At 42.6% G+C, this 25,458-nt stretch overlaps 1 protein-coding gene across 21 annotated transcripts in view; it reads right to left on the bottom strand.

Annotated features, from left to right (window-relative positions):
• Positions 1–6,288: 6,288 nt before the first annotated feature.
• NRCAM (neuronal cell adhesion molecule) overlaps positions 6,289–25,458 on the bottom strand; it is a 267,419-nt gene continuing 248,249 nt past the window's right edge. For all 21 annotated transcript variants that reach the window (XM_059170771.1, XM_059170769.1, XM_059170785.1 and 18 more), the window contains 3 exons: positions 18,670–18,801; positions 17,812–17,890; positions 6,289–8,756 (listed from right to left, as the gene is read on the bottom strand). In XM_059170771.1, the coding sequence (XP_059026754.1) occupies positions 8,519–8,756; positions 17,812–17,890; positions 18,670–18,801 (449 nt within the window). In that variant the 3' untranslated portion in view covers positions 6,289–8,518. The remainder of the gene's footprint in view (positions 8,757–17,811; positions 17,891–18,669; positions 18,802–25,458) is intronic.

The raw sequence follows: 25,458 nt of genomic DNA, 5'->3' as shown, positions 1-25,458 counted from the left end.
TCTGACAAGGCACGCTGAAGCTGCTGTTCTTTCTTTCTTTTTCTTTTTTAAAAATTTTTAATTTTTTATTAACATATAACGTATTATTAGCCCCAGGGGTTCAGGTCTGTGAATTGTCAGGGTTACACACTTCACAGCACTCACCATAGCACATACCCTCCCCAATGTCCATAACCCCACCACCCTATCCCTACTACCCCCTCCCTACCCCAAAACCCTCAGTTTGTTTTGTGAGATTAAGAGTCTCGTACGGTTTGTCTCCTTCCTGATCCCATCTTGATTCATTTTTTCCTTCCCTACCCCCAAACCCCCCACTTTGCCTCTCAACTTCCTCATATCAGGGAGATCATATGATAATTGTCTTTCTCTGATTGACTTATTTCGCTCTGAAGCTGCTATTCTAGGAAACACACTTGGAGAACCACTGGTCTTGGGCACTTGGGAGGCCAGGGAGGTGATACAGCCTGTCACGGGGTGCTGTATGCATCCTAAGCCTCATTTATACACAGTCCTGATGGGTTTTCAGATGCCTATAAGCCTAGGACTTGTTCTCTTAACAGCTTTATTGAGGTATAACTCACCTACCACAAGTTCACTTGTTTTAAGTATACAATTCGATACGTCTTAGTAAATGTCCCAAGCTGGGCAATCCTCAACACAACCCAGTTCTAGAAAATTTCCATCACTCCAGTCAGATCCTTCCTGCCAATCTACAGTGAATCCCTGCTCCCAGCCCAGGGCCAGATAGCCATTCCTCTGCTTTCTGTCTTTACGGGTTTGCTTTTCTGGATGTTTCCAGTAAATGGAATCATGCAAGATGCAATTTTGTGTCTGGCTTCGTTAATTTAGAGTAACATTATTGAGGGCCCTCTATGTTGCAGCGTGTATTGTTAGCACTTAAAAAATTACCAAATAGTATCCATTTAATTGTCATGGATATATTGTCTAATTGCACAAGAGACCACATTTTGTTTACCTGTTCATAAATTTATGGACATTTGGGTTACTTATTGGTCATTATGATGAATCCTTCTGTGAATGTTCATGTAAAAGTCTCTGTGGCGACATATTTTTTCACTTCGTTTGAATATATACTAAGAGTAGAATTTCTGGGTCATATGGTAAATTTATATTTAACATTTAAAGAAACCGCCAAACTTTCTCAATGTGGCTATACCATTTTCTATTCCCACCAGCAATGTGGGGGCCATTTTCCTTAGATATGTTTGTTTTAAAAATTTTAAAATTTATTTTAGTTTATTATTTAAAAGATTTTATTTATTCATTTGACACAGAGACAGAGAGAGAGAGAGCTCGCAAGCACAGGCAGACAGAGAGAAGCAGACTCCCTGCTGAGCAGGGAGCCTGATGCGGGGCTTGATCCCAGGACCCCAAGATCATGACCTGAGCCGAAGGAAGGTGCTTAACTGACTGACCCCCAACCCCAGGTGCCTCTGTCTGTTTTCTTTTTTTTAAATGAGAGGAATATAAGAGAATTTGAGATTAACTTTTGTGAAGAAATGTATTAAGAATTCTTAAGTACTTGAAGTGCACACACAACAGGGTGGCGATGTGTTTCTTTGCACTGGTTTCAGTCCTGGCTGCCCATTAGAATCATCCGGACAATTTTAAACAATCCAGCTGCCAGGCTACTGCTCAGACAAGAACAACGGTAGAACAGAGGAAGCGGGTGGTGGGGCTTCAAAGCTCCCAGGCAATTCCAATGGGCAGGCTGAGCCCCTCTGATATTAAGAAAAAAGAAAGAAAGAAAGAAAGAAAGAAAGAAAGAAAGAAAGAAAGAAAGAAATTAAAGGAGTGCCTGGGTGGCCCAGTTGGTTAAGCGTCTGATTCTTGGTTTTGGCTCAGGTCATGATCTCAGGGTCCTAGGATCGAGCCCCGTATCAGGCTCTGTGTTCAGCAGGGAGTCTTCTCGAGATTCTCTCTCTGTCTCTTTCTCCCTCTGCCCTCCCCTTCTCTCTCTAATAATAAATTTTTATAAAAGATTTTATTTACTTTTTTGAGAAAGAGAGAGAGAGTGAAAGAGAGAAAACGAGCGAGGCAGAGGCAGAGGGAGAAGCAGGCTCCCCACTGAGCAGGGAACCCAATGCCGGCTCGATCGCAGGACCCTGGGATCATAACCTGAGCCGACGGCAGATGCTTAACCAACTGAGCCACCCAGGCACCCCTTAAATAAATAAAATAAAAAGTAAATTACAAAAGAAAAAAAGACTAAGTCACACGCTGAGCCAATGGTTGGACAGCTACAGCTGCACGCGGTCCATAGCACAAACTGAATTTCATGGCTCTAGAACAGAGAACGTGCTCTGGCAAATAGCGATGATTGTCCTCCTGCTGTTATTTTAACTTTTCCAGCCTTTTTGACCATGGAGGAGAGTTAGTGGTAACTGAAGGTATGGACGGGTGGGAATCCAAGGGTGCCAAAGCCTGTTTGTTTTCAATGCGCGAGAACAGGAGTGTGTGTCAGTGGCACCAGACAATCCGGGTGAGCAGGAGACGGCCTGGCCAGGATCCCGCAGGGAGGAGGGCGGCTTCCTCACCCACTGGTCTTGACAGGAGGAAGGGCAGGCTGGCTCCTGGGCTCCAACAGGAGGTGGGGGAGGGAGCACACGGGGGGGGGGGGCGGCGTTTGGTTTGCTGGCGGGAAGATGAGGGAATTCCCACCTCTGCGTTTGCTTTTGCTTTTCTTGGTGAATTGCGAGGGAAGGCCATCTTGTAGGGAGTGTGCGTGAGGCTGGGTGGGGAGAGTGGAAAAGATTTGAAATAGTCCTCCCAGGGTGTGAGAATCTATGTTTTCCTGAGAAAAATAAGCAGGGCTGCTGGGCAGGGTGGGGCATGCCACCAGTGCGGATCCTTCTGTTGGCGAGAACGCTGACCTCTGTTCTATTTCTCAGCCCCAGGGAGCAGGCAGGAGACAGCGGGCAGTGGACTTGATCCTGAGTAACACGACAGCTCCCCTGGGTTTTAGAAAAAACAGAAGGGCAAAGGGCCTTGGGGTAAAGCAGGGGTGTTTCAGAAAGAATGGCCCTTACCATCCATGCTGGTTTAGGGATGTAAAAAGAATAAGCTGAAGGTGGGCGGCCAGGGGGGCTCAGTTGTTAAGTGTCTGCCTTCGGCTCGGGTCATGATCCCAGGGTGCTGGGATCCAGCAGGGAGCCTGCTTCTCCCTCTCTCACTTCCCCTGCTTGTGTTCCCTCTCTCGTGGTCTCTGTCGAACAAATAAAAAAAAATTTTTAAAAAATGAAATAAAGGACAAGCTGAAGGATTGAGAGAAAGTAGAGGGGCACTGGGTCGGGGGAAAGGTTGAGGGCAGGGAGCCGGATGCTTGGATTATGTGACTGTGCAGGTAGAGATGCCAAGGAACGGAGCCAGGATGCATGGGTGGCTCAGGGGGCTAAGCATCTGCCTTCGGCTCAGGTCACAGTCCCGGATTCGAGTCCTGCATTGGGCTCCCTGCTGAGCAGGGAGCCTGCTTCTCCCTCTCCCTCTCCCCCTTCCCCCGCTTGCGTTTCTCTCCCTCTTTCTCCTTCAAATAAATAAATAAAATCTTTAAAAATTAAAAAAAGAACATATTTTTTAAAAAAGTAAGGAGGAAAGAAGGAACTGAGCCCAGGTACACGTGGGCTATCCACGCGGATAATGGCACATCTCTTTCCTCCCCTTTCTACTCGCTCCTCACCGCAACCTGTTACCACAGTCTAGCAATCAGATGGCCTCCAGGCCTTCAAATCCAAGACGTGTTTGATGTCTCAGCATTATGTGACACCATTCTTGAAGCGGTCTCTCACTGGGTTTGAGAACGACACACTCTCCTTATTTCTTAGCATTCTGGCTTCTGCTTCCTGGTCTGCTTTAGAGCTCCGTCCGCCTCTTCCTGTCCATTGTATTGAGTTTCTCAATAGGGTGGACTCCTTAGCCTTCTTGCCTGTATTTCATCCTTAGGCAACCTCATCCCTGCCTCACGGCTTCGTTACTACTCCTCATCTTAGAAGTTTCGTAGGAGCCTTAAGCCCATACATCCAGTTTCTATTAGTCCTTTCTACTTGGATGTCTCAGAGGCTTTCCAAGATCATTTATTACCTTGAACTCATGACCTAGCCCCAAATCTGGTTCCTTCCCGATGTTCCCCTTCAGGGACCTTCACATCTGGTTAGAAGTCAGACACCGAAGAGCTCTCTTTGCTGCCTCCCTGTTCCTCAGCCTCCGACGTCGAATCTCTTTCTCCCTCGGTTTTCTTCCTAAATGGCTTTGGGACCCGCCCACTTCTCCCCATCTCCAGTGGGATAATCCGGGTCCAACCCCCATCACCTGTTGTCTAAACTTCTGTGAAGCTCCCCAGTGGCTGTCAGTCTCTCCAGTGCTCCTCTTCCAGCTCATCCCTCACGCTCAATCTCCTGAATTCTGCCTCCAGCCCGAACACAAACCCAATCATACAACCCTTTGCTTCAACCCCTTCAATTACTCCACTTTTGACGCTGTTCCTTGAATAAAGATGAAAACCTGTCCCGTGGTCCTTGGGACCCAGCTTGGCCAGGGTCTCACCTCTGTTCCAGGCACGAGGATCTTGTTGTATAGACACACGTCCTACATTCTTCCGGATCCTTCGTCCTACATTCTTCCGGATCCTTCCCGTGCCCAGCACCCAGCTCCCACTTCCTTTAGGGAATATGTCCCGACCACTCCAGTCAGAAGGAGCACCAGTGAGCCCCTTCGACGGCTCGCTCTTGTGGAACCTGTGTCTTCTTTTCATAGGGCTCATCTTGGTTTGGAATTAACACACGTTTGGGTGGTTATTCAATTCCTGTTTGTCTTCTCACATCAGGCGCCCACGAGTGCAGGAACCACATCTGGTTCTGCTCATCGTGTTCCCACCCCACTTAGCAAAATATGTGGCTGTCCTGAGTGCTAGAAGTGTTTTGGGGGGAAGGGGGATTGGGAACCGTAGGATTTTAAAAAAAGGATGCTAGAAATCATATGCTCTCTGACGTTTTGAAGTTGGAGAAACTTAGACCTGAAGAAGTGGGAGACTGGTGGTCGTGGTGGTGGGCAGTGACCTCTACACTGTCACGGTTGATGGCAGAGCCGGAATGTCCATCCTGGTCTCTTTCTAGCTCCACCTGAGAACCGTTTGTTTGTACCATAAACACCCTGGTTGTATGCTCTCCCTTGCCTTTTTTTTTAGTGAGAAATAAAAACTGTCCTTAAACTGTGCCTTTTGTGTTATCCAATCACAAAACATTGGCTCTCGGGGAACAGGAGACACGATTTTAAGGACCTGCTGCCATCCTGACCCCCACCAGCCGTGGCGGTGATGGGGGCTTCATGGGAGCCAGGGGCTCGCTCCTCCTCCCTGTCCTCCTGCTGATCAGCCACCAGCAATCAGGAAGAGGAAGAAGAGGCACAAGGATCGCAGTGACTCATACCAGCCCCTGGAAGGTGTGAACCCATCAGAGAAAGTTGCAAATCCCCATCTTCTCCAGGCACAGCAGGCACTCATTCTCTGCCCTGCCAGACCACGGTCTGATCATGAAAAGTGGTTTGCACAGTTTTCTCCAGAGGCTTCATTTTCCTGCAGTTTCTTTTGCGCTGACTAAAGCACGGGAGCCCTCTGGTGGTGGTTCGTAGAAAAAGATCCCCTGAGAGAGAGATCGGCTCAGTCTGGGTGAGAATTCTTATCTCTCTCCCAGGCCTCCATAAGCCATTTCCAGAATCAGGCACTAAAAGTAGGTCAGGGCCGTTATAAACTGTCCGAGCGGGAAGGCCCCAGTGGACCACTGCTTTTTGTGGTCAGGCTTCCAACGTGCCAGACCCTCCGTGCCACGCAGCTGTGAGTGACAGTGTGGTGTCTGAGACACTGGGAACGGTAGGGCTGGAGAGGAGGGAGTGGGTGATAGACCTGTATCACTGCAAGTGCAGAAACTGCTGCACTGAGCGGAGAGGGGAAGGAATCCTCGTCGCCCGGGGCCAGGGAGGGCGAATCCGACCATGTGGACAGGCTGACAGCGGGCGCCTGGGAGCCAGGCCCACGGAGGTCCCACTTCAGCCAAGGCAGCAGCAACCTTATTTGTCCGACCATTTCTCAAAAGGCTGGCCATATCTGCACCTGCTTTTCATTACAGATTTCTTGGCATGTCCCCTATTTTGTTAGCTCCGTTGTCTACCGCTCTCAGTTTTGTGTTGAAATTTCTCTGCATGTCTTTCGAAGACAAAAATAAAAATCTGCATTATTTGAAAACATTAGGAGAAAGATGGAAAAAGTTCAAGATCGCAAAGAGATCAAGATGGTTTAATAGTGGTTTTTTTTTTATGGAAATCCAGTCATATCTGCCTGTACGTTTAAATACACCGTTACTTTGGACATTCACACTCCACTAGGAACATGACTTATTACAAAAGAGAGAGGGATGTTTAAAACCACATTTAATTTTTAATACAAAATCTGTTGCACTATTACAGAGGTGACCCCTTCATGCACAGATGGCTCTAGCGTCTACCGTTACGGAAGAGTAAAAACTGTACTTTTACTGTACCCTCCCCCAACAAACACCAGCAAACTTAAAGTCACTTTTCTCTTTGTGCTCACTGCTGTCCAGGCAAGCCTGTTTTGTCTTTCTGTATTTCCATTAACATGGCTGGTCTGTGAAAAGGGAATATGGAGCCGTGGACATAGTTAGGGCCATCATGACCTGGGATGACTTCAGACTGGGCTTTGCCTACATAGAGTGAAGATGCCTACTGAGCCCCACAGGCAAGGCTCCGAGGAGTCCATCTAGAAACTCACTGTCAATATCTCAGAGCATTCACTATTTCAGTTTCACAGCAAAAAAGGGAAAATAAAAACCCAAAAGGCATTTAAGGAAATGCTTTCCAATCCCATGCACTGTATTCATGAGCTAACTTCTTAGACAGTAGGACGTCAACATCGGTTGCGCGTTTATTCGTAGGCAACACCTTGAAGCACGTAGCATCTACACTTTCAGTGTATTTACAGATTCAACAAAATATCTACATATAAAAAGCTTTACTTAAAATTAAACTTGATGCAAGTTATGAGAAACCAATTTATTGGCAAATGAAACTGAGCATTCCTTCAACCATAGGTTGTTAGAGGATTTCCTATTTGGAGGTAAACCATTTGACAGATATCGTTGGTGGTTATGGTAGGACGTGTGTGTATGTTCTGAAAACTGTGGATGTAATCCCTTGGACTGTTGGCCTTGTTAGCACTCATCAGATTTCTGAGTGTTGGAAATGTGTCCATGGCAATTTGCGAACACACTGTTTAATGCTGCGGAGAGTTTCAAAAGGCTTGGAGAAAAGCTTTCCTGTTGGCATGCTGTTGTCTCCTTCCAGTTTGGGAATACCTCCCCCGTCCCCCCCAGTTCCCTCCCAAATTGACAGCCTTCTGACCCAATTGGTTCGTTTGAACAGAAACCACAAAAGCCCACAAAACCAGCATGCCCTCCAGGTGGGGCTAAGGCTTCTTTTTATACATATGGGGGAAATGCTCCTTTCCATCCACTGTCTAATTCACGTTTCCTTTCTTTCAGCATTGGCCGCTTCTAGGACCTCTGCTTTCTAGAAGTTACTTGTGGAGCACGACAGGAAGCTAGGGCTCCGCGTCGGCCAGGCTGGCCGCCATGGAAGGCAGCGTGTTATGGAATGCTTCTGGTCCGAAGGCACTGCATGTGTCTTGCCCTGTGCTTTCTGGAGTTGTTTTTGGAAGTGAAGTGATTCGTTTTCGGTTTTTCTGGTCTGGCGTTCTGTGCCAAAACGCATTGCAATACACATCATTTATGCCTAAGAATAACTGACCGTAGGAAAGGTGTGAGAAGTTGAACACTGTGCTGCGGTAGTACCCGGAGAAACAAGGAGGCTACGGAGTGACGGGGGCAGAGGCCGGTCACAGAGCCTCAGCAAAAGGCATCTGCAAGTGCGACCATCGTCGTGAACTCATGTAGCAAGGATATCCCGTACATACTGTTGCTAACAGTCTCCCAAAAAGACTAACGACAGCTAGACATAGAGTCACCAATGTCACCACAATGTCCACAAAGACATTGGAGTTCTAGAGAATACTACAGTAACACTCTTGACAATGAAAACGGAATTGGTATTTCAGGGGGTTCAGCGGAGGAGAGTATCCACAAAGTATCAAACCATGTTTAACAAGGTTCACAGGTATTCCTTCACGTGTAGCTATTTTCATGCAGCGTGTTGAACTGTACCCAAAGAGCAAATAACGGGATTGGTTGATGGTGTTGTAGTATTTTTATCAGTTCTGAACAAGAATACCTATTTTGAATGAAAAAGGATGCACTTTGCACTGCCGTTCACAAGAACAAATCATCTGAGTTATGTGTGTTTGCACTGCTCTCATAGTATCAAGGTACGGCAGAACACAACCCTTCCTGCCTCTGTGTTCCTAGCATGAGAAGGCAGACCGAGTGCGTCAGAGACACAGTCTAGAGAAATGGGATATTGGCAGAGAGTTTACAGGTTAAACAAAGGAATTCATGGCATTGACAGGAGAAGGTGCCTCGGAGCTCTCGTTTCCTTCGGCCGGTTCTTTCTCTTTCTTACCACTGTACTGTCCAATAAAGGAGCCGTCCTCATTGAACTGGCCGTTCACCCCCTCTCCATAGTCAACGAGGCTGTCATCACTGTCTTCTTTCTTCACTGTCCTGTCTGAAGGTGTCCGACTGCCTTTTTTCAAGGGCTTGTGGTCTTCGGCATCACTGGAAGACAGAGAAAACGTTTTCATTGGGATCGGCATTTAGCTCAAGTGTTGTTTCTTATAGACCATGCATGCGGGTTACGATAAAGCGGGTGGAGACCCAAGCCTCGCGAGCCAAATCTAATCGTCACATGGACTCTGATGGCTGGTATGTGGTTGGCATGAAAATCAGGTGCAGGAATGGTTTAATCATGAAGTCTTCAGTAGGTGGATGGCTTCTCGCCGCACGTGTCAGTGTCAGTGACAGATTCCCACTCCCGATTTAGAAGCGACTGAGAGGTAGCCACAGGCATTCGAAAAGGAAGACTTGAGGAGAGTTGAAAGTCATCACTACTTTGAATTCAAAAGGAGGGAAAAGCTTATGGCAAGGACAGAAGTTAGTATGTTAAACTGTGTCAGATTCTCGGATTCCTTGGGTATGAATGGAGAATGATTTTGGTTAAGTGTGGAACATGAGATCTGTTTTCTGAGCAAGAGGAAGCAAAGTCCTACTTTTCATATAATTTTGTTATTGAGTGCAGGCCAGGCTCTAAACTTTAACCTTACCTTTCAAGAGACCTAGAAATCCCATTAAAAGGATGCAGAAGAAACAAATGAAAATAGCCTAAGAAGAAAAGCAAAATCCTTATACTGATAGTAAACAGTATTTTTTTTCTGTCAGAATTTTAGTTAATGGGTCAAGACTGATTAATTTTGGAAAGAGACACAGTTGAACTTCAAAGCACTTCCTTTATACTATTAATGTCATGTCCATATATTCTAAAGCGCATGAGTGAATCAAAAAATGTCAGAGGAAATTTTATCTCCGTGCTCTCTTCTCCCAGTGTGGTATGTAGCCTATCTGTGTTGGATGGGAATCTGAGGAGAAGAATTTTTAAAATGTTATAGAATTCAATTTTCCCCTGTTATTTCTCTATGAAATCCCTTAGCACAATATCCAGGAGTGGGAGCATGTTTTAGAACATCCCCCATATGGTCATGTCACTAGGAATACACGCTGACTGACTCTTGAAAAGGTGACATTCGGTTTAAAAAAAGAAAAAAAAAGGTCACAAGAGCATTCTGTTTCCTTTCGAAGGTCAAAAATGCAAGGCAGAATAGGAAACATAAAGCAATATTAGTAAAAAGTGAAAAGGCATAATGTCATAAAAGAGTTGCGTCAGCGGCCACATTTCCTCTGGCAGTTTGTGCAAGGGTTTTACTGCTCCCTCTGTCTCTGACAGTGACTTTGTTCTAGCCAAGATCCACACATTTCGAGATGCACAAATATTCTGGCTCTTTGGTCAATAATTCCTACCACGGTTTTCGATTTTTCTCCAAGAAGAAAATCTTAACACTACAAACACAATACTTTCTTAGCAGGACACAATGGTCTGCTTCTAGAAATTACCAGTCACAACAAGACCCAAGCTCTCATCACAGGCCCAATAAACAAGAACAATCAGCTCTGCTAATTGACAACCCGGGAGGGATCACAGGACCACAGGACCTTAAAGTGACTTGTGTTTGGGGCCCTTTGGGGGACAAAGCATCTAATCATCTAATCCCCAACCTGCTATGAGTATAAAGTGCACATCTTTAATCATTAACCTCTAGGCTGTGCTTGAATACTTTCTGCAAAACATTGTTCTTGACTTGGTGAGGCCCTAAATTCCATCGAAGTGTTCAATAATGAGCAGATTTTTGTCACATGGATTCCACTTACTCATTTTACTGTATAGGACTAATGTTCCAAGAAACATACTACAGGGAATTCTAGTCTGTGGCGGTTCTTTGATCTAGCCATCTATCCACACATTCAACCATTCATACATCTAATACATGTTTATTGAGTGCCTACACTGATACTGTTCTAGTTGTTGGGAATATAGCAGCAAGCAAAACAGAATGAAACCCTGAATTCATTAAGCTTACTTCTAATGGGAGCAAATACAGAAAATAACCAACCAACATATGAAAACATTAGCTCGCTAGGATGTCAGAAGTGCTATGGAAAATACGGAACTCAGTAAAGGGGATGGAAGGTGTCAGGGGATGGTGTAGAAGCTGCCATTGAAATAGGGTGTCCATGGAATGCCTCAGTAGAGATGACATCTGAGAAAAGACTTAAAAGAGTTGAGATAGCCAGATGGAGAGTTGGAGGGAGAGCCATTCCGCCAGGTGCAGTGAGCAGTGCAAATGCCCTGAGGTGTCTGCAAGCCTGGCGTGTTCTAGGAATGGAGCTTGTGTGGCTGGAACTGAAGGGGAGAGAGAGCCAAATTAAAGTAGGAGGTAGCAGGGCTAGATCAGGGGGATTAGTGCAAAAACACGGGAGTCAGATGACTGGGATCCGGACAAGAGTGGAACGCCAGGGTCACAGACAGTGGTTAGATTATGGGCATACAGGAAGGATTTTCTGATTGGTTGGATGTGGAATAATAGAGAAAAAGATGACACCAAGATTTTCGGTTTAAGCAACAGAAAGGAGGGAATTACCCTTACTATAGAGGGCAGCATGTTTGGGGTGGAAGGTCAATAGTTCAGTTGTGGACATGCTAAGTTTGCTACGTCAGAGGAACCACTCCTTTCATCATTTTGTGAATCGAATATGACTATGCCACCTAAACCCAACCAGAACACTTTGAGAAAGTGAAATCACAGGCAAATCTCATTCAGGAACCTAGATGCGCAAATCCCAGGGAAATCACGAGCCCATGGAATTTAGTAATCTACTAAAAGGATACCATAGCATGACCAATTGGGTTTATTCCAAGGAATACAATTTCGTTTTAGCATTAAAACATCAATTGATGTTTTTCCATTTTAGCAGAAGAAAAAAACATGTTATGATTATTTTAGTAGATCCAGAAAAAGGTTATTTGGTAAAATTCAACACCCATTCACAATAAAAACTTCAAAACTCTAGGAATATAAAGTATCTTGATTGACCTGATTAAGGATATTCATAAGAAACTTGCAGTAAACATCATCTTTGATGGTGAATGTTGACAGACTTCTGTTTCCCGTCAGAAATCACAGCAGGGATGACTGCAATCATTACTTCTAACCAAAACTGGATTGAAAGTACTAAGCAGGGGCGCCTGGGTGGCTCAGTGCGTTAAGCAGCTGCCTTCAGCTCAGATCATGATCCCAGGGTCCTGGGATCGAGCCCCGCATCGGGCTCTCTGCTCAGCAGGGAGCCTGCTTCCTCCTCTCTCTCTGCCTGCCTCTCTGCCTGTTTGTGATCTCTCTCTGTCAAATAAATAAATAAAATCTTTAAAAAAAAAAAAAAAAAGAAAGTACTAAGCAATGTGCAAAAAGAAATAGAAGGCATATGTCATTATTCATAACCGATAAGGTTACACATAAGTAAAACACCCAAAAGGATCTACAGGCAAACATTAGAATAAAAAGAGAGTTTGGTAATATTGCTGAATACTATATTAGCATAAAGTCAATTTTATCCCTGTACTTGCAAATAATTGGAAAATGAATTTTAAAAAATGATTCCAGTTACATCATATAAATATGAAGTATATAAGAACAAAACCAATAAAAATGTTTTAAGCTCTCTATAAAGAAAATGAAAGTTTGACTAAGTTATTAAAGAAGAGCTAAATAAATGGAAGAACATGCATAAGTGTGGATGGGCAGACTCAAATATCGTAAGTAGGCTAACCTTCTTTATATTAGCCTTAAATTCAATTTATTTCCAATAAGAACCCAGCAGGATTTTACATGGATCTTGGCAAGCTGGTTCTCAGTCACATATGTAAACAAAAGGGCCAGGAACACCTAAAAAGTTCTTGAGGAAGAATAAAAAAGTTGGGGGGGTGTCTTGATTTATCAGATATCAAGACTTACTAAAAGCTACAGCATTAAGATAGTATAGTTTTGGTGCAAAGATAGACAAATCAAACAAAGGGCCATGAAATATTTGGGAGCTCATTCTGTTGGCTTTATTTCTACATCATATTTCTATTTTATGGTAGCTGGGATTATCTTTAAAATCCTATTTTCCAACTCTTTGCTGGTACATAGAAATAAAATTGACTTCATGTTAATTTTGCATCAAGCAGCATCACTAAATTCTTTTATGAATTCTAATATTTTCCTGACTCATTTGGATTTTTACATACACAATCCTATTAGTTATGAATAATGACCAGCCAGGAAGCATCCATTCTAGGTTTTTTGTTTGTTTGTTTGTTTGTTTTTTAAAGTAGGCTCCACACTAGGTAGGGCTCGAACTCACCACTCTGAGATCAAGACCTGAGCTGAGGTCAAGAGTGGGATGCTTAACCAACTGAGCCACACGCAGGCACCCCACATCCGTTCCATTTTAAAGATCATAGTGGATGAGAGAAAAAAGTCAGCTGCGCTTGAAAGAAGAGAAGGAAAATAGGTGTCCTATCCATACACGGAATCTTTCCAGGAAAACTTGCCTTTCTAGGATTGGTTTTTAAAAAGCGGCACAGCGTAATGTCACACTTCCGTTAGAATTGGGTTAAATGGGAAAAAAAATCAACATGAGACACCAGCACAGTGCGTGGTACGTGACTTGTGCCCAACAGATAGAAGCACTCATCACTCTACCATCGTACCTCCTTGCGCCACCCCAAGTCCCCATCTCAGGGACATTCTTTTTCTCACAAATACTCTGTGTAACACACTTAGAACTTTCCAGAGGTGAGGTCTGGTTACAAGCCTGTGTATTAATGCTTGGCTTTTTTCAACTCAAAGATGAATTTCTTAATGAAATAGTAAACAAACTTGCTTTTGACATGGTGTCAAGGGAAGTCTCTCAGTCAAGTTTCAGTGTGAAAGAGAAGCCTCCCAAATGAGAGGAATTGAGAAGTTACGGAGGATGACTTAAGAGTCATACACTTACTTAGCTACATGGTATTCAAAGTTTAAAAATATTCAGCCCTACCTTTTACGAGAATGGTTAAGGACAAAGATTCGACAAATTTTGAAATGAGTCTTAAAATAGTAATAGGGCTCCAAAATGTACTTTTTGATCCTCATAGCCATGAATGAAGATGGTTATGTAACGTAAAGGAAAGTTCACATTGTGGTGTAGAAACAGTCCCTGTATCGCGTCCTCTGGGAGGACTTCCCTCATCACGCTCCTTCCACCTACCCCACAGACTTTGGCTTCCAGCCTGAGTTGTACCTCTTTCATAGCACATTTCACATGATGCTGACTGTCCGTTTACTTCCCTGTGTCTCTCGCTAGACTATAAACTAGTGAGATAACGTTCTATCATTTTTAAGATCCCCACAGCCTGGCATAAAGTAGGCACTCAATAAATACGGGTTGAATGAATGAATTCATTGTAATTTCACAATCAAAGAGATGGTGGGTGTTTTTTGAAATTTTTCAGAATTCTAGCATCAGCAAAATTTCATTCCTTGTGAATTTCATGATGTCTGACAAAGTATTGGAGTATAGGTATTTTTTTTCCTTTGCCTTACCCTCAGGATGAATTATAAGGAGTTCTTTTTGCAGCAGCCCTTCATTCGGTGTTATGCACACAGGTCGTACCCATTGAATGTCTACTGACAAAAGTCCAGGGGCAACGGACAAATCTGTGATCATTCAGTCTGACTCTCCTGTGGTCACCATCCCACCACCAAACCCACCAAACCCTGCTGTAGTTCGAGTGACCTTCACGGCCCAAACACTCCTTCTAAAGGTCCGTCATTATTCATACTGTTCACATACCAGTTTATGTTTGTGAGCAGAATAAATCTAAAATAGACAGCACCTGTGACCCATCTTCACATCATTCAAGCCCAATGACCATGGGTTAGCATGCTTGGAACAGGACCATATTCACTTGAAGGACAAGACTCCCATGCCCAGACCCTCCACATATGCTATGGGTTCAAGTACCATAACCACAGGATTTATGACCTAGGTTCATTCTGGTTTCTAAAGGAATGGATCTAGAGAATAAAAAAAAAAAATACTTACACGGTTGGTTGCATTGTTTCTCTGATTTTTCTATATGCTAGTAAGGATGCAGATCCTACTGTCTGTATAATTAAAGAAACAAACAAAGAAAACTGCAGGCTTTCCACCAGAGGGTCACTGCTTGGGGGTGGGAGTTGGAGGGAGGGCACAAGGTTACAGCTTATGAAAAAAAAAATCAAATTTAGCCACTGAAGTTCCATCTCTCTTGGCACTATGAAATGTCCTCTGGCTCAGAGCCAATGATGTAGAAAACTGTTCCATCCTCAAGCTGGAGAATGAGTAAATCATAAACAGAATTGATTTACATTTAGCAACAGCCTCAATTTTGTCTGTGTTGGTATGTGATCTGCATATTAATTTATTTTCAGAATGAAAAAGAATAACCATCAACAAATAATACAGAGCCCCAAACTTCTAGAAGGTGCAAAGTAGAGAAGGGACCCTGGTGATTTAGGAAGGAGAATGACACTTCAATGTATTCCATGTATTATTTAAAAAAAAAATTGTTGGAATAAATAGTTGGAACCGCTTTCATTCATCGTAACATCTAAGAAACTAAAAACTTTTTGTTTTTAAGTTAGAAAAGAATCCACAGCAGAAAACTTCTGAGGTAGTGTCAAGAAGTGACAAGACGAAGCGACAGCCATAGCAAAGGGTGGTTGGGTATTTGCGAAAGTGATTTCACTTGTGGGATTGACTGTCCTCATGGACTGGCAGCTTCGGTTAAAAAAAGAATTACTGGGTTGTGTATTAAGTTTTAGACACCAGTCAGAACCTTCCCTTGGTACCTCCCACATCAGTGTAATTGCATGTGTGACAAATATTTCTGTCTTCATACATGAACCAACAGGACTGTACTTGATAGGCCCAAAGAAAAGTCTTTCTCTTCTGAGGAACTCAGGGCATGAGTTAAAGACAACCATGTAAAAATGCTTCACAAACATATCACATATGAATGAACACCAAGACAAAGAAATATGGCCAAATAAATGTAAACATAGTGATAATGAGGCCAATTGCCAAATCCTTGCCATGTACTGCTTATGTACTGCTCTGGAACCCCAAATTGAATTAAAGTTTGTTAGTAGACATCTTGTGGAGGAGGTTAGAAATCACAGAAACTAGAAGACTTCAGTGACCATCTAATATTTGAGCAACTGTATTATTTTACAGGTGAAAGAGATGGAGACCCCAGACACACTGAGTGCCTTATCTAAAGGATAGGGCTGGGCTGATGGTAAAATGAAGTTTCTGGATTGGGAACTAGTTCCGGGTCAGCCTTAATTTCCATCACATTTCAACGGAGTAGACAGCATGGCTGCCCTGAGAATGTCAGGTTTCATCAGACCCTGGTTTCACACCACCAGAAAAGCAAGCTGACATTTGAGAGGCACGAAGCGAGCAGCACATCGCCAGGTTGATTTAAGTGTGATGATGGACAACAGGAATCCATCGTCATGTGAGGAATGCAGGAGGCGCCATGCTTTCTCTAGTTCATGCCAATACAGGTGTTTTAGGCTACACTAAAGATGTAGCTTCATCGCCATAAAGAAGGGAGTGGTGTCCTATCTTGTGTAACATTCTAGCCACAGGAACCCTAAGAAGTTATTTAGTCATTATTGCCTCACCTGCATTACGGGAAGAACAGGTAGAAGAGTGAATTAAACCAGCGAAGACTGCAACTCACCCAGCGTGACACATGGCCTCCCTAGACTGTGGCCATCTGCACACTGCCCTACCATGGCTGAGGAGAGTGAAGGGGAGGGGGTGGCACAGGAAGCTTCCACAGATTTTGAGTCCCAGAGTCAACATCAGATGTCCAGACAACCCTCACTAGACATCTTTCTGTATCACGAGGTACAGAAATTCTGAGAAGTTTTACAAATCATAATCATCTCTGTTGAAGGTCAGAGTTTCTGAAGGGGTAGGTGCTGAGGCATGAAGCCCAAACACTTGTATCTGTGTGGAAACTGATATGACACCAAATGTATCTAAAATATATGGTTTTTCTCAATCAGTTATCAGATTTCTTATCCTTGACATTCTTAGCCCCTCATGATATTGATGTGAAAATACCAAAAATGATCTCTGAGATGGATAAAAATTAGCACAAATATCTATAAATGTCATCTGGCAATCACAATAAGGAAATATTTCATTTCACCTAAAAGCCATTTTTTCTGCCAAAAAGGACTCAATCTGGGCTCAGGGCATATTTAAAAAACTATATTTTTATAATTAAGAGGCTGATAGAAAAAACAAGGAATAAAAGCATTTGACAAATAGAAGTATTCCTTTGGAACACCCAAATCCCAACTTTTAAAAGAAATAAATATAGAGCTTGTTTCTGATTTTAAACATATCCAAAATAATCAACTCTCTCTTTTTGTAAAAAGACATATAAATCCTAGGCAAGAATATCTTTATTTAGAGAGTCTCCCTCAGTCTCTCTCCACTTCTCTTCTCATTACTTAGCACTAGGTTATGTTAAAATTTATCCTTAATGATGGAGCCAAGCCAAGAATGTATAATCAAAGTTCTGTGACTTAGCACACTGCCTAGAGGGCTATGACAGTCTTAACAATTTACAGCTTCTGAAAGAGCCTTGCCACCCTTTCATGATTAATGGATGGGATATAGGTATTTCTTTTGGAAAAACAAGCATCAAATCCAGGATTAAAAAGAGTACCACCAGTTTTATAAACTCATTACTGAGAAAGTGACAGGTGTAGTTTCCGTCACAATGTAAGCCGTGTAGTGTCTTTATTGTTGTTTTAACTCTTATTATAACACACCAGCTCTTCCTAGGTTGAGCAATACAACAACACTTCTGGAGAAAGATGGCAGAGTGGACGGCACTCTGGCCCCAAACCTGGGACTAAAATGGAGATTTATTTTTTAGTGAAGAGTGAGGATATTTTCATTGGGGATGTGTGGCCATGTAGACATGAAAGTGTTTCTAAATGGATATTTGAGGAAAATAGGAAATGCCACAGAGCCTGTTCCTGGCCCCATCCTATAAGCAGGAGTCGGCATGAGTGCACGGTGCGTATGCCGCGCAGGGCATGTGAGGGGAGGCTGAGAAGCAACAGCTCACCTGTATTCTCCAAAAGTGCCATCGTCTTCCTTCATGGGCTGGATTTCAGGATCAGCATGAGCATCTTCCTTCTCTTTGACTAAAAAATTTCAAAGGGATAATATGACCTACTGATTCCTTGTTTCCCTATTCATAGTTTTCAAGAGCGCACTCTCTGAGATGTATCGCGGTGGAAAACAATTCTATACCCCACCGCTGTCCTACCCCAGCAAATGGGTTATGTGGCCCTGCATATACTTGGCTGTTTTAGTCTCTTTGAGACGAAAGACTTTGGCCCATCTATTTATTACCTATATTCACGGTTACAAATGGTTTCAGCACATCTCTTCCTTGGCGGATTTTTTTTCCCCTGGCCACTGAGTGGGAAATGGCCATGGGAAAAAAAATTTATATTTTTTTTCCCATGGCCATTTGATGGGAAAATGAATGAACAAATGAATGAATTTGAACAAAACCATTAGCCATAGAGGAAAAGCAATGTTACACATCATATCAAGACTCAGCCCTGCAGTACTTCCTCTAGAAGACACCACGTACCTTCACCCTCTGCCTGTTGGTTTTAGGTGTCACACCTGGGACTTAGGTGGAGCCCAAGCAAGCAGAGTCACTAATATCTTCAGAGAACAGGTTAATTTAATCCCTAAATACCTTCTGACCCTTGACAATGTTTAGGTTCCCATTACCAAAAAAAAAAAAAAAAAAAAAAGGCATCAAAACTTGTTGGGACAAAAAGTCCAAATTTCTGGCTCTGGGATAATAGGCTTATTGCAATCTGCATGATCACTCTCACTAATTCTTTATAGTTTTGAATAATTATGCAGCATTGTAAGGCAATTTTAATCTTTCTTTCTTTCTTACCTGGATATTTGCCACCCTTGTTTCTTCTGATGAAGCAAACAATCAGCAAAATTAAGATCAGGAGAGCGACAGCACACATTAGACCAATGAACCAGCCCTGAGTCGCAATATCCACCTGCCGGCTCGCCATTGCTGGAAAACAAATCAGGGGCATCAGGGGCATGGCTTAAGGGGGAGACGAGAACTGTCATAGTCTCTTGCAGTAAAAAATTACCATAGTATATGAACTTTTTTACATTTTACACATGGCCCCCAACTGAAATTTGCCAGTCATCAATTAGGAGTTACATAAAAACTTTGAAAAATCTTCATTAACCAAAAAAATTCAAGTACCGAAATCTGAATGCTAATACCATCAAATGCTAACAAATCCTGCTAAACACTGTGTTCACAGCAATTTTCACTATATATTCTCAATAGAAACATAGTCCCAAGTCAGATTTGAAAGTCCTGTCTACAAATAAACTGTACATAAAGTAAAATGATAAGAATGTAAGACTGATTTGAAATAGAACAGAATGTATACATCTCATGGAGTATTTTTCCTTCAAAGGAACCGCTTTTGGAGGCTAATGTATCACTGCAATGATGTTGCCATTTTTCAAAATGTTTTGGAAATTTTCTTTTAAAACAGAAAACTTTCTACCCAAGAAACCTGTCCACATAAGGTAGCCAGCCTTATTATTTTATATAGCATCTCAGTTTGTACCTAAATCATAACTTAGATTTGTTATTCATCTCATTTACAAGACTTGGTTCTAAAATATTTTTGGAAATTTCTGAAAAATCCAATTTACCCTCAAAGGATCAATATTCAATATTCAATATTGCTTTGGATCCATTTAAAAGACTTTGAAAGGTGTCTTGATCAGTGGAATCCTTATTGGGATAAATGACCAGCTTAAAGAGAAAATACTCATTCACATGTATACATAGTCATTGTCTTCATCTATTCTCTCTGAGTCAATAAATGTGAAGCCCCTTATTCAACTAGTTCCCATATGCAAATCTCCTAAGAAAAACACAGAGTAATTAGCATTTCTGGTATTATTCTAAAGTATCAATCAAATGGGACAAAGTGCAGCATCAATGGCTATTCAGACATGCCCATGAGGATTTGTTTAAATAAATTAGTATGAAACTTTTTTTTTTAAAGCCTTTATTTTTTTTCTTTTGACCATGATCAGAGTAAAAGGTTTGCTTCTTTAGATTCACAAGCATGTCTATATCATGCTTTTAATTTGACTGAGTTTCTTCTGCGTGCATTTAACATGGTTGGGTTGGCTATATGTGATCTCTGGATGCAGAAACACATGGCTACATAGACCCCAGCTTCCGCCCTCCGTGGCCAATATCACACCGCGTTGCCTTATTTTCCTCCACACAAAGCAGAGGAAGAAAAGTGAAATGCTTAAAATCAAGCATGAAGAAGGATGTGAAGAATGTGTGTGTGTGTGTGTGTGTGTGTGTGTGTGTGTGTGTTTAAGAAATAACACGAGAGGTGGAAATACATCCTCTAGATTATTGATCAAGGGTCAGTAGCCTTGCTCTTGATGGCCATGGGTGCCTCGTTGATTCAAGGGGTTTGAGTTGTATCCTGACGAGATGCAACCAAGGCAGGAGTTCAGGCTGTGCTCTCCGGCGCATACACACCCTGATCACAACAATGATGATGGAGATGGAAGACAGAGATTATGAGAGCTAACGTCCCGAAACTCCTACCATGTGCTGGGCACTGTGCTGAGGGCAACATCTGATTTAATCTTCACAGCAATGCTTTGAGGTGGGCAGCAGGAACAAACCTACGCCCTGGGAACAGAAAGAATTTGCCCGATGGCTGGAGTTGGACAGAGTCTGTCTGACTCCCAAGATACTATCCATTATGCTCTACCGCTCTCACAGATTCCAGAAAACAAGCCCAGAACTCAGATCTGCAGAAGTCTTTGGGAAAAACAGAAGGCTAGAGGGACTCTCATTCTGAGACAGGCAAAGGATTTTGAAAGTCCATCATCACATACTCCTTGGCAATATATTTTTCCTCCTTCAAATTTGTACATGGTCTTTGGTTGTATGCCTTTTTGCCAAAACTGAGCCAGAAAAGCATTGGGGGTAAAATAACTTTTCGTAACTTCTCATCCATAGAAGAAGGGACCTAAAGCCCAGAATGACTATGATAGACTTCAACTCTTCCCAGGACACTCTGAAGCCACCTTAACTGCAGATACACATTCAAACCCAAGTCATGGCCACCATTGTGCCTCACATGCACACGCATGTGCACACACATGTGCACACAGACACACACGCACACTGAAGCCTGTTGGGGGTTTTTCTTCTTGAATTCGGGTTTCACTGGGCAGGTACTTGTAGGATTGAGTAGCAGAGTTAAAGAGGATTTGCACTTTACTTAAACCTTTACAATAAAATGATGTTCATGTGTTTCTTGAGTAATCCATAAAGTGATAAATTAAACAAATAGAAAAATATAAAGAATACGGAAAAAGGAAATAAGCCCGAGGAATAAAATCTGCTTTGTTTCCTAGAAGTCAGTTTTAACCAGTGTTCCACCAGCACATTGCTTGCTGTCTACTGGCTAACCTGTGCTCTGTGGTCATAGGTCTCCGAAGAAATGCTTAGAATAACAGAGCAACATGGAAGGGACAGAGTGAATAAATGGCTATTGATGAAAACTCTGTTAAGTCTAAAAATTTCCTGTTGAATCAAAATAGTTATAAATGTATAGAAAGAGCAAAACATTCCCTTGGCCAAAGTTTGGAGCCAGTATTGAATTAACACTATTTGCTCCTGGAAGTCATATGTTAAGTAAGGATTTAATCAAGACTTACTCTTTTTCATGGTTATATTTATGTTTCAAAGGTGACAGTAACTGGTTGTGGCCTTGTCCTACCTCTCCATTGCTGGCACATAAGAACGGCTCGCCGGTGACGACGGCCTGCCTTGAACCAGCTGCCAGCTGCAGCCGACATTGTAGGTATAATGACACTGGAGGACAAAATTTTTCTAAAGGGTTTTCCTTCTGTCCCATAAAAGGACAAAAAATGCCACATTTGATTTCATAGATAGAATCCAATTCAAGCTTGAGCTGCAGGCTAGGTGGACACAGGAGCCTTCAGGAGTCCAGAACAGCTGGATAGACACACCGAGTGGCAAACAAAGTGGTCACTCCAACCTGTTTCCCCCAGGGCGTGGGCTCCGTGAGACCCTTGTCGGGGGAGGGGGCTGTCGTGAGAGCCTCTCCTCCAGTGTTGGAAGGCTGAGCCTCCAACTCCAGCTCCGTCACGTTCCAGCTCTGACCTGACACCTGGGTAGGAACGAACACTGCCCGCCCCGTAGGATTGTGGGACGGACCGAACAAGAGCAGCCATTGGAAACCAGTTGCCCGGTCGAGATTCGAGGTGATGAAATGCTAGTGCTGGGACTATTGTCAGCCTGCCAGCTATCAGTGGATACAACGTCTCCCTGAGCTCTTCGTATTTTGGAATGAAAAGCCATTATCGCTAACAAAAAACACCCTGTAATCCTAAATCTGACTTGATAATTCCTCTTCTCAGTCAAACGCAGTGTTTTCCTAGAGTTCTGTCGACTTGCGGTTGTGAAAACACAAGGAACAAAATTACAGAGAAGTGGTTTTCTCTTTAAACATAATAGTTTTCACTCACAAACAGCTTAAAATGTGGTTGGATACGTTACTGAGGATTACCTTTGCTTTCTTGTTTTAAAACCACTGGTGATGTAGATCTTATATATGATGCATGGCTTTAAGTGACTTTGAAAATCCTAAGTCTTGTGTCATGAAAGACACACACAAAAAGCATTTTGCCTGCAGGTTCTAGAGTGAATGCAGCATCTTCTCAAGAATGCACGGGGCGACAGAATGGAAGTAAAGCAGACGGAAGAATCACAGAGTGTGCCTGTGCCATGCGCTCTTCTTCTATGTGGGGAAGCAGGGATTATTCTCCATCTCGCGAGTTAGTGTGAATATTCTTGCATCTTACATGAACAGTATCTTTATTTTAGAAACTTCAATCACTTGTCGCGTAGTATGATACCGTTCAAAGAACAAAAATTAGGCACGCAGGCAGATACTTGCTTTGAACAATTTCTCATTTATTTAAGTATAATAATCTTTACGTCAGTGGTCTAACTAGACTGGCAGGGTTGTGCCCCATTATAGTCCCTTGTGACATAAAAAATTGTGACTCTATCAAAGAGTCATTCTAGCTTCAAAAGCATCTTGAAAATTACCCTAGCTCCAAGAGAAAGTTTACATGGATAATGGATGTGAAAAATTGAATTACTGAAATAATGTAAGTTAAGAATCATTTCTATCTGTTTTTGTAATGGTTTTAGTCTATGCCATGATTAGAAGGTGATCAACCCGATTCTGTAATCCATTTGACATAAGAGCCAAAGACAATTAAAAACCCCAACTCCCAACCCAACTGGGCCCCACAGAAAGACCTCATGGTCCTATCCATAACCCAACTCCACTAGGCCCCGGCCTTCAGCTGGGGCTCTCTCAAACACATCCTCTGAACTCACAAAACCCAAGTCCCCTCAGCACCAACTCAAAACTTCTATGCTCCAGGCATTGGATGATTCCACTCAAAGAAGCTCTGAGAACCATTTACAATTTCTTACCTCTACTCTTTTTGTCTATGGGAATTTTGCAAAAACAACAAATTTAAATATTTTGAGGAACTGGAAGTCCCTTAACATTTCAAGCAAGAAAAAATCTTTATATGCTAAAGACAAAATCTAGACTGCTTAGGTTTATCTTTTTAGATGGTTATAAATCTAGCCATGCCAGATAAATCAACTGAAATGAAAATGACATGAAAATGTCCTCAAAGAAAAACTGACCGGATATAGAGATTGCATATTAATTGTAGACAATCCCACTGCATTACATCTTCTTTTTTTTTTTTTTAAAGATTTTTTATTTTTATTTATTTGACAGAGAGAGATCACAAGTAGGCAGAGAGGCAGGCAGAGAGAGAGAGAGAGAGAGGAGGAAGCAAGCTCCCTGCTGAGCAGAGAGCCCGATGCGGGGCTCGATCCCAGGACCCTGAGATCATGACCTGAGCCGAAGGCAGCGGCTTAACCCACTGAGCCACCCAGGCGCCCGCATTACATCTTCTTTTTAATGCAAAGGAAACTTCTTTCTCTGCACTTTGCCTTAGATATTATTGTTTCTCTAATGATCTTTATGAAAAGAATTGTTCTACATTAAATAGTTTAAGTGAGCTATGGAAAGAATTGTTTTTTGAGGCTCAGAAGATGAATCTTTTGGTAAACTTAAATGCTTTATTTTTTTTTTTAAGATTTTATTTATTTCACAGAGAGACGAGTATGAGTGGGGGAGGGTCAGAGGGAGAAGCAGACTCCCCTGGAGCAGGGAGCCTGCCATAGGGTTCAATCACTGCAATCAGGACCTGACCCAGCTGTAGACACTTAAAGACTGAGAGCCACCCAGGCGCCCCACTTAAATGCTTTCAAGTTTGTCCAAGTTGTAGACACAACCTCTCCCGAGTATTCACTTTCCTAAAGGAATAGTTACTTCTAAAAATATTTATTTGCATGATAAAGGCCTGAACAGAAAGTTGGACAGCATTAAACATGTTGTCACAAACATTCATTGGCCATACGGAGATGCTGCACTGGGGAGGGGCCCCGGGTTTTCATCAACCCCTGAAAATAAAAGCTGCTCCACCTCCTGGTGGGCGTGGACAGGTACACTGGTGCTAGACTAGGGAATGCATTAAACATGGAGACGTAATGGATGCTCCCTCCAAGTGTTATTGTTCTGCAATATCTGATCAAATTCTGTTGGGTAGTACAGGTATAATGACTAGTCAGTTTAATTGTTGCTACCCCAAAGTCCAATTTGAACAGACTGTTCTTCCTTCCTACTTGTACTGACAAACACAATTTTGGCTGCCTTACTCTTGTTTACATGTTGTGGGTATAGAGCAGTTTTAAGTACCAAGACATGAAAATAACCTATGCAACAGAACATAGTATGCCCTTGTTTTGAATAACAGGAACAAGAGAGACTCCCAGTGATGTATACAACATATAGTTTGATGGTTCGGTTCACTAGAATTTTTTTTAGATAAACAGGATTCATTTAATTGGATCAAGTTATTTTTCAGAATGACCCACAGTAAAGCCTTAAAAATATTCTTACTCTTTTAAAATGCAGCCCCCAAATTAACAACCAGGCAATGAAATTGCTTCTTACTGCCAGCCACATCATATTCAAGATAAAAGTTCACAGGCTCTGGCCCCTCCAACTCCCAGCTGACACAGGCCCTGGTCTCCGCTGCTGTGGCAGTAAGTTTCCCGATCCCGGGATTTACGGTTTAAGATAAAAACATGACAGAGGAATAAAACAAACAAGCAATCGATCTGGAGGGTCCAACACAAGAATATAAACTAAGAGGAAGTCCTCTGAGACTGTGCAAATAAAACTGAATTAGATTTATTGCCAAAATTTAGGGCTCACTCATATTTCACTTCTGTGCCAGAAAGGGTTATTTATAAAAGCAGCAACAGGATGTGAATGAATAATCAGGAATAATGATGTACAATATCCAGATCGATGAGTTCTGTGCTGTGGGTCCCAAATGATGTAAACTGTTGTCCATTAGATACAGTCACAGGAATCCTGAGCCCTCACTTACCGATGTGGGGCAGGGAGGGGAGTGGCTGAGCAATGCTGGGGGCAGAGGTAGCAGAATCTTCCTGCAAGGTCAACCCCAATAC

The sequence above is a fragment of the Mustela lutreola genome, chromosome 4, assembly GCF_030435805.1.
Source record: "Mustela lutreola isolate mMusLut2 chromosome 4, mMusLut2.pri, whole genome shotgun sequence".
Taxonomy (NCBI): domain Eukaryota; kingdom Metazoa; phylum Chordata; class Mammalia; order Carnivora; family Mustelidae; genus Mustela; species Mustela lutreola.
The sequence above is the reverse complement of the archived record's forward strand: the minus strand, read 5'-3'. Positions and strand labels throughout refer to the sequence as shown.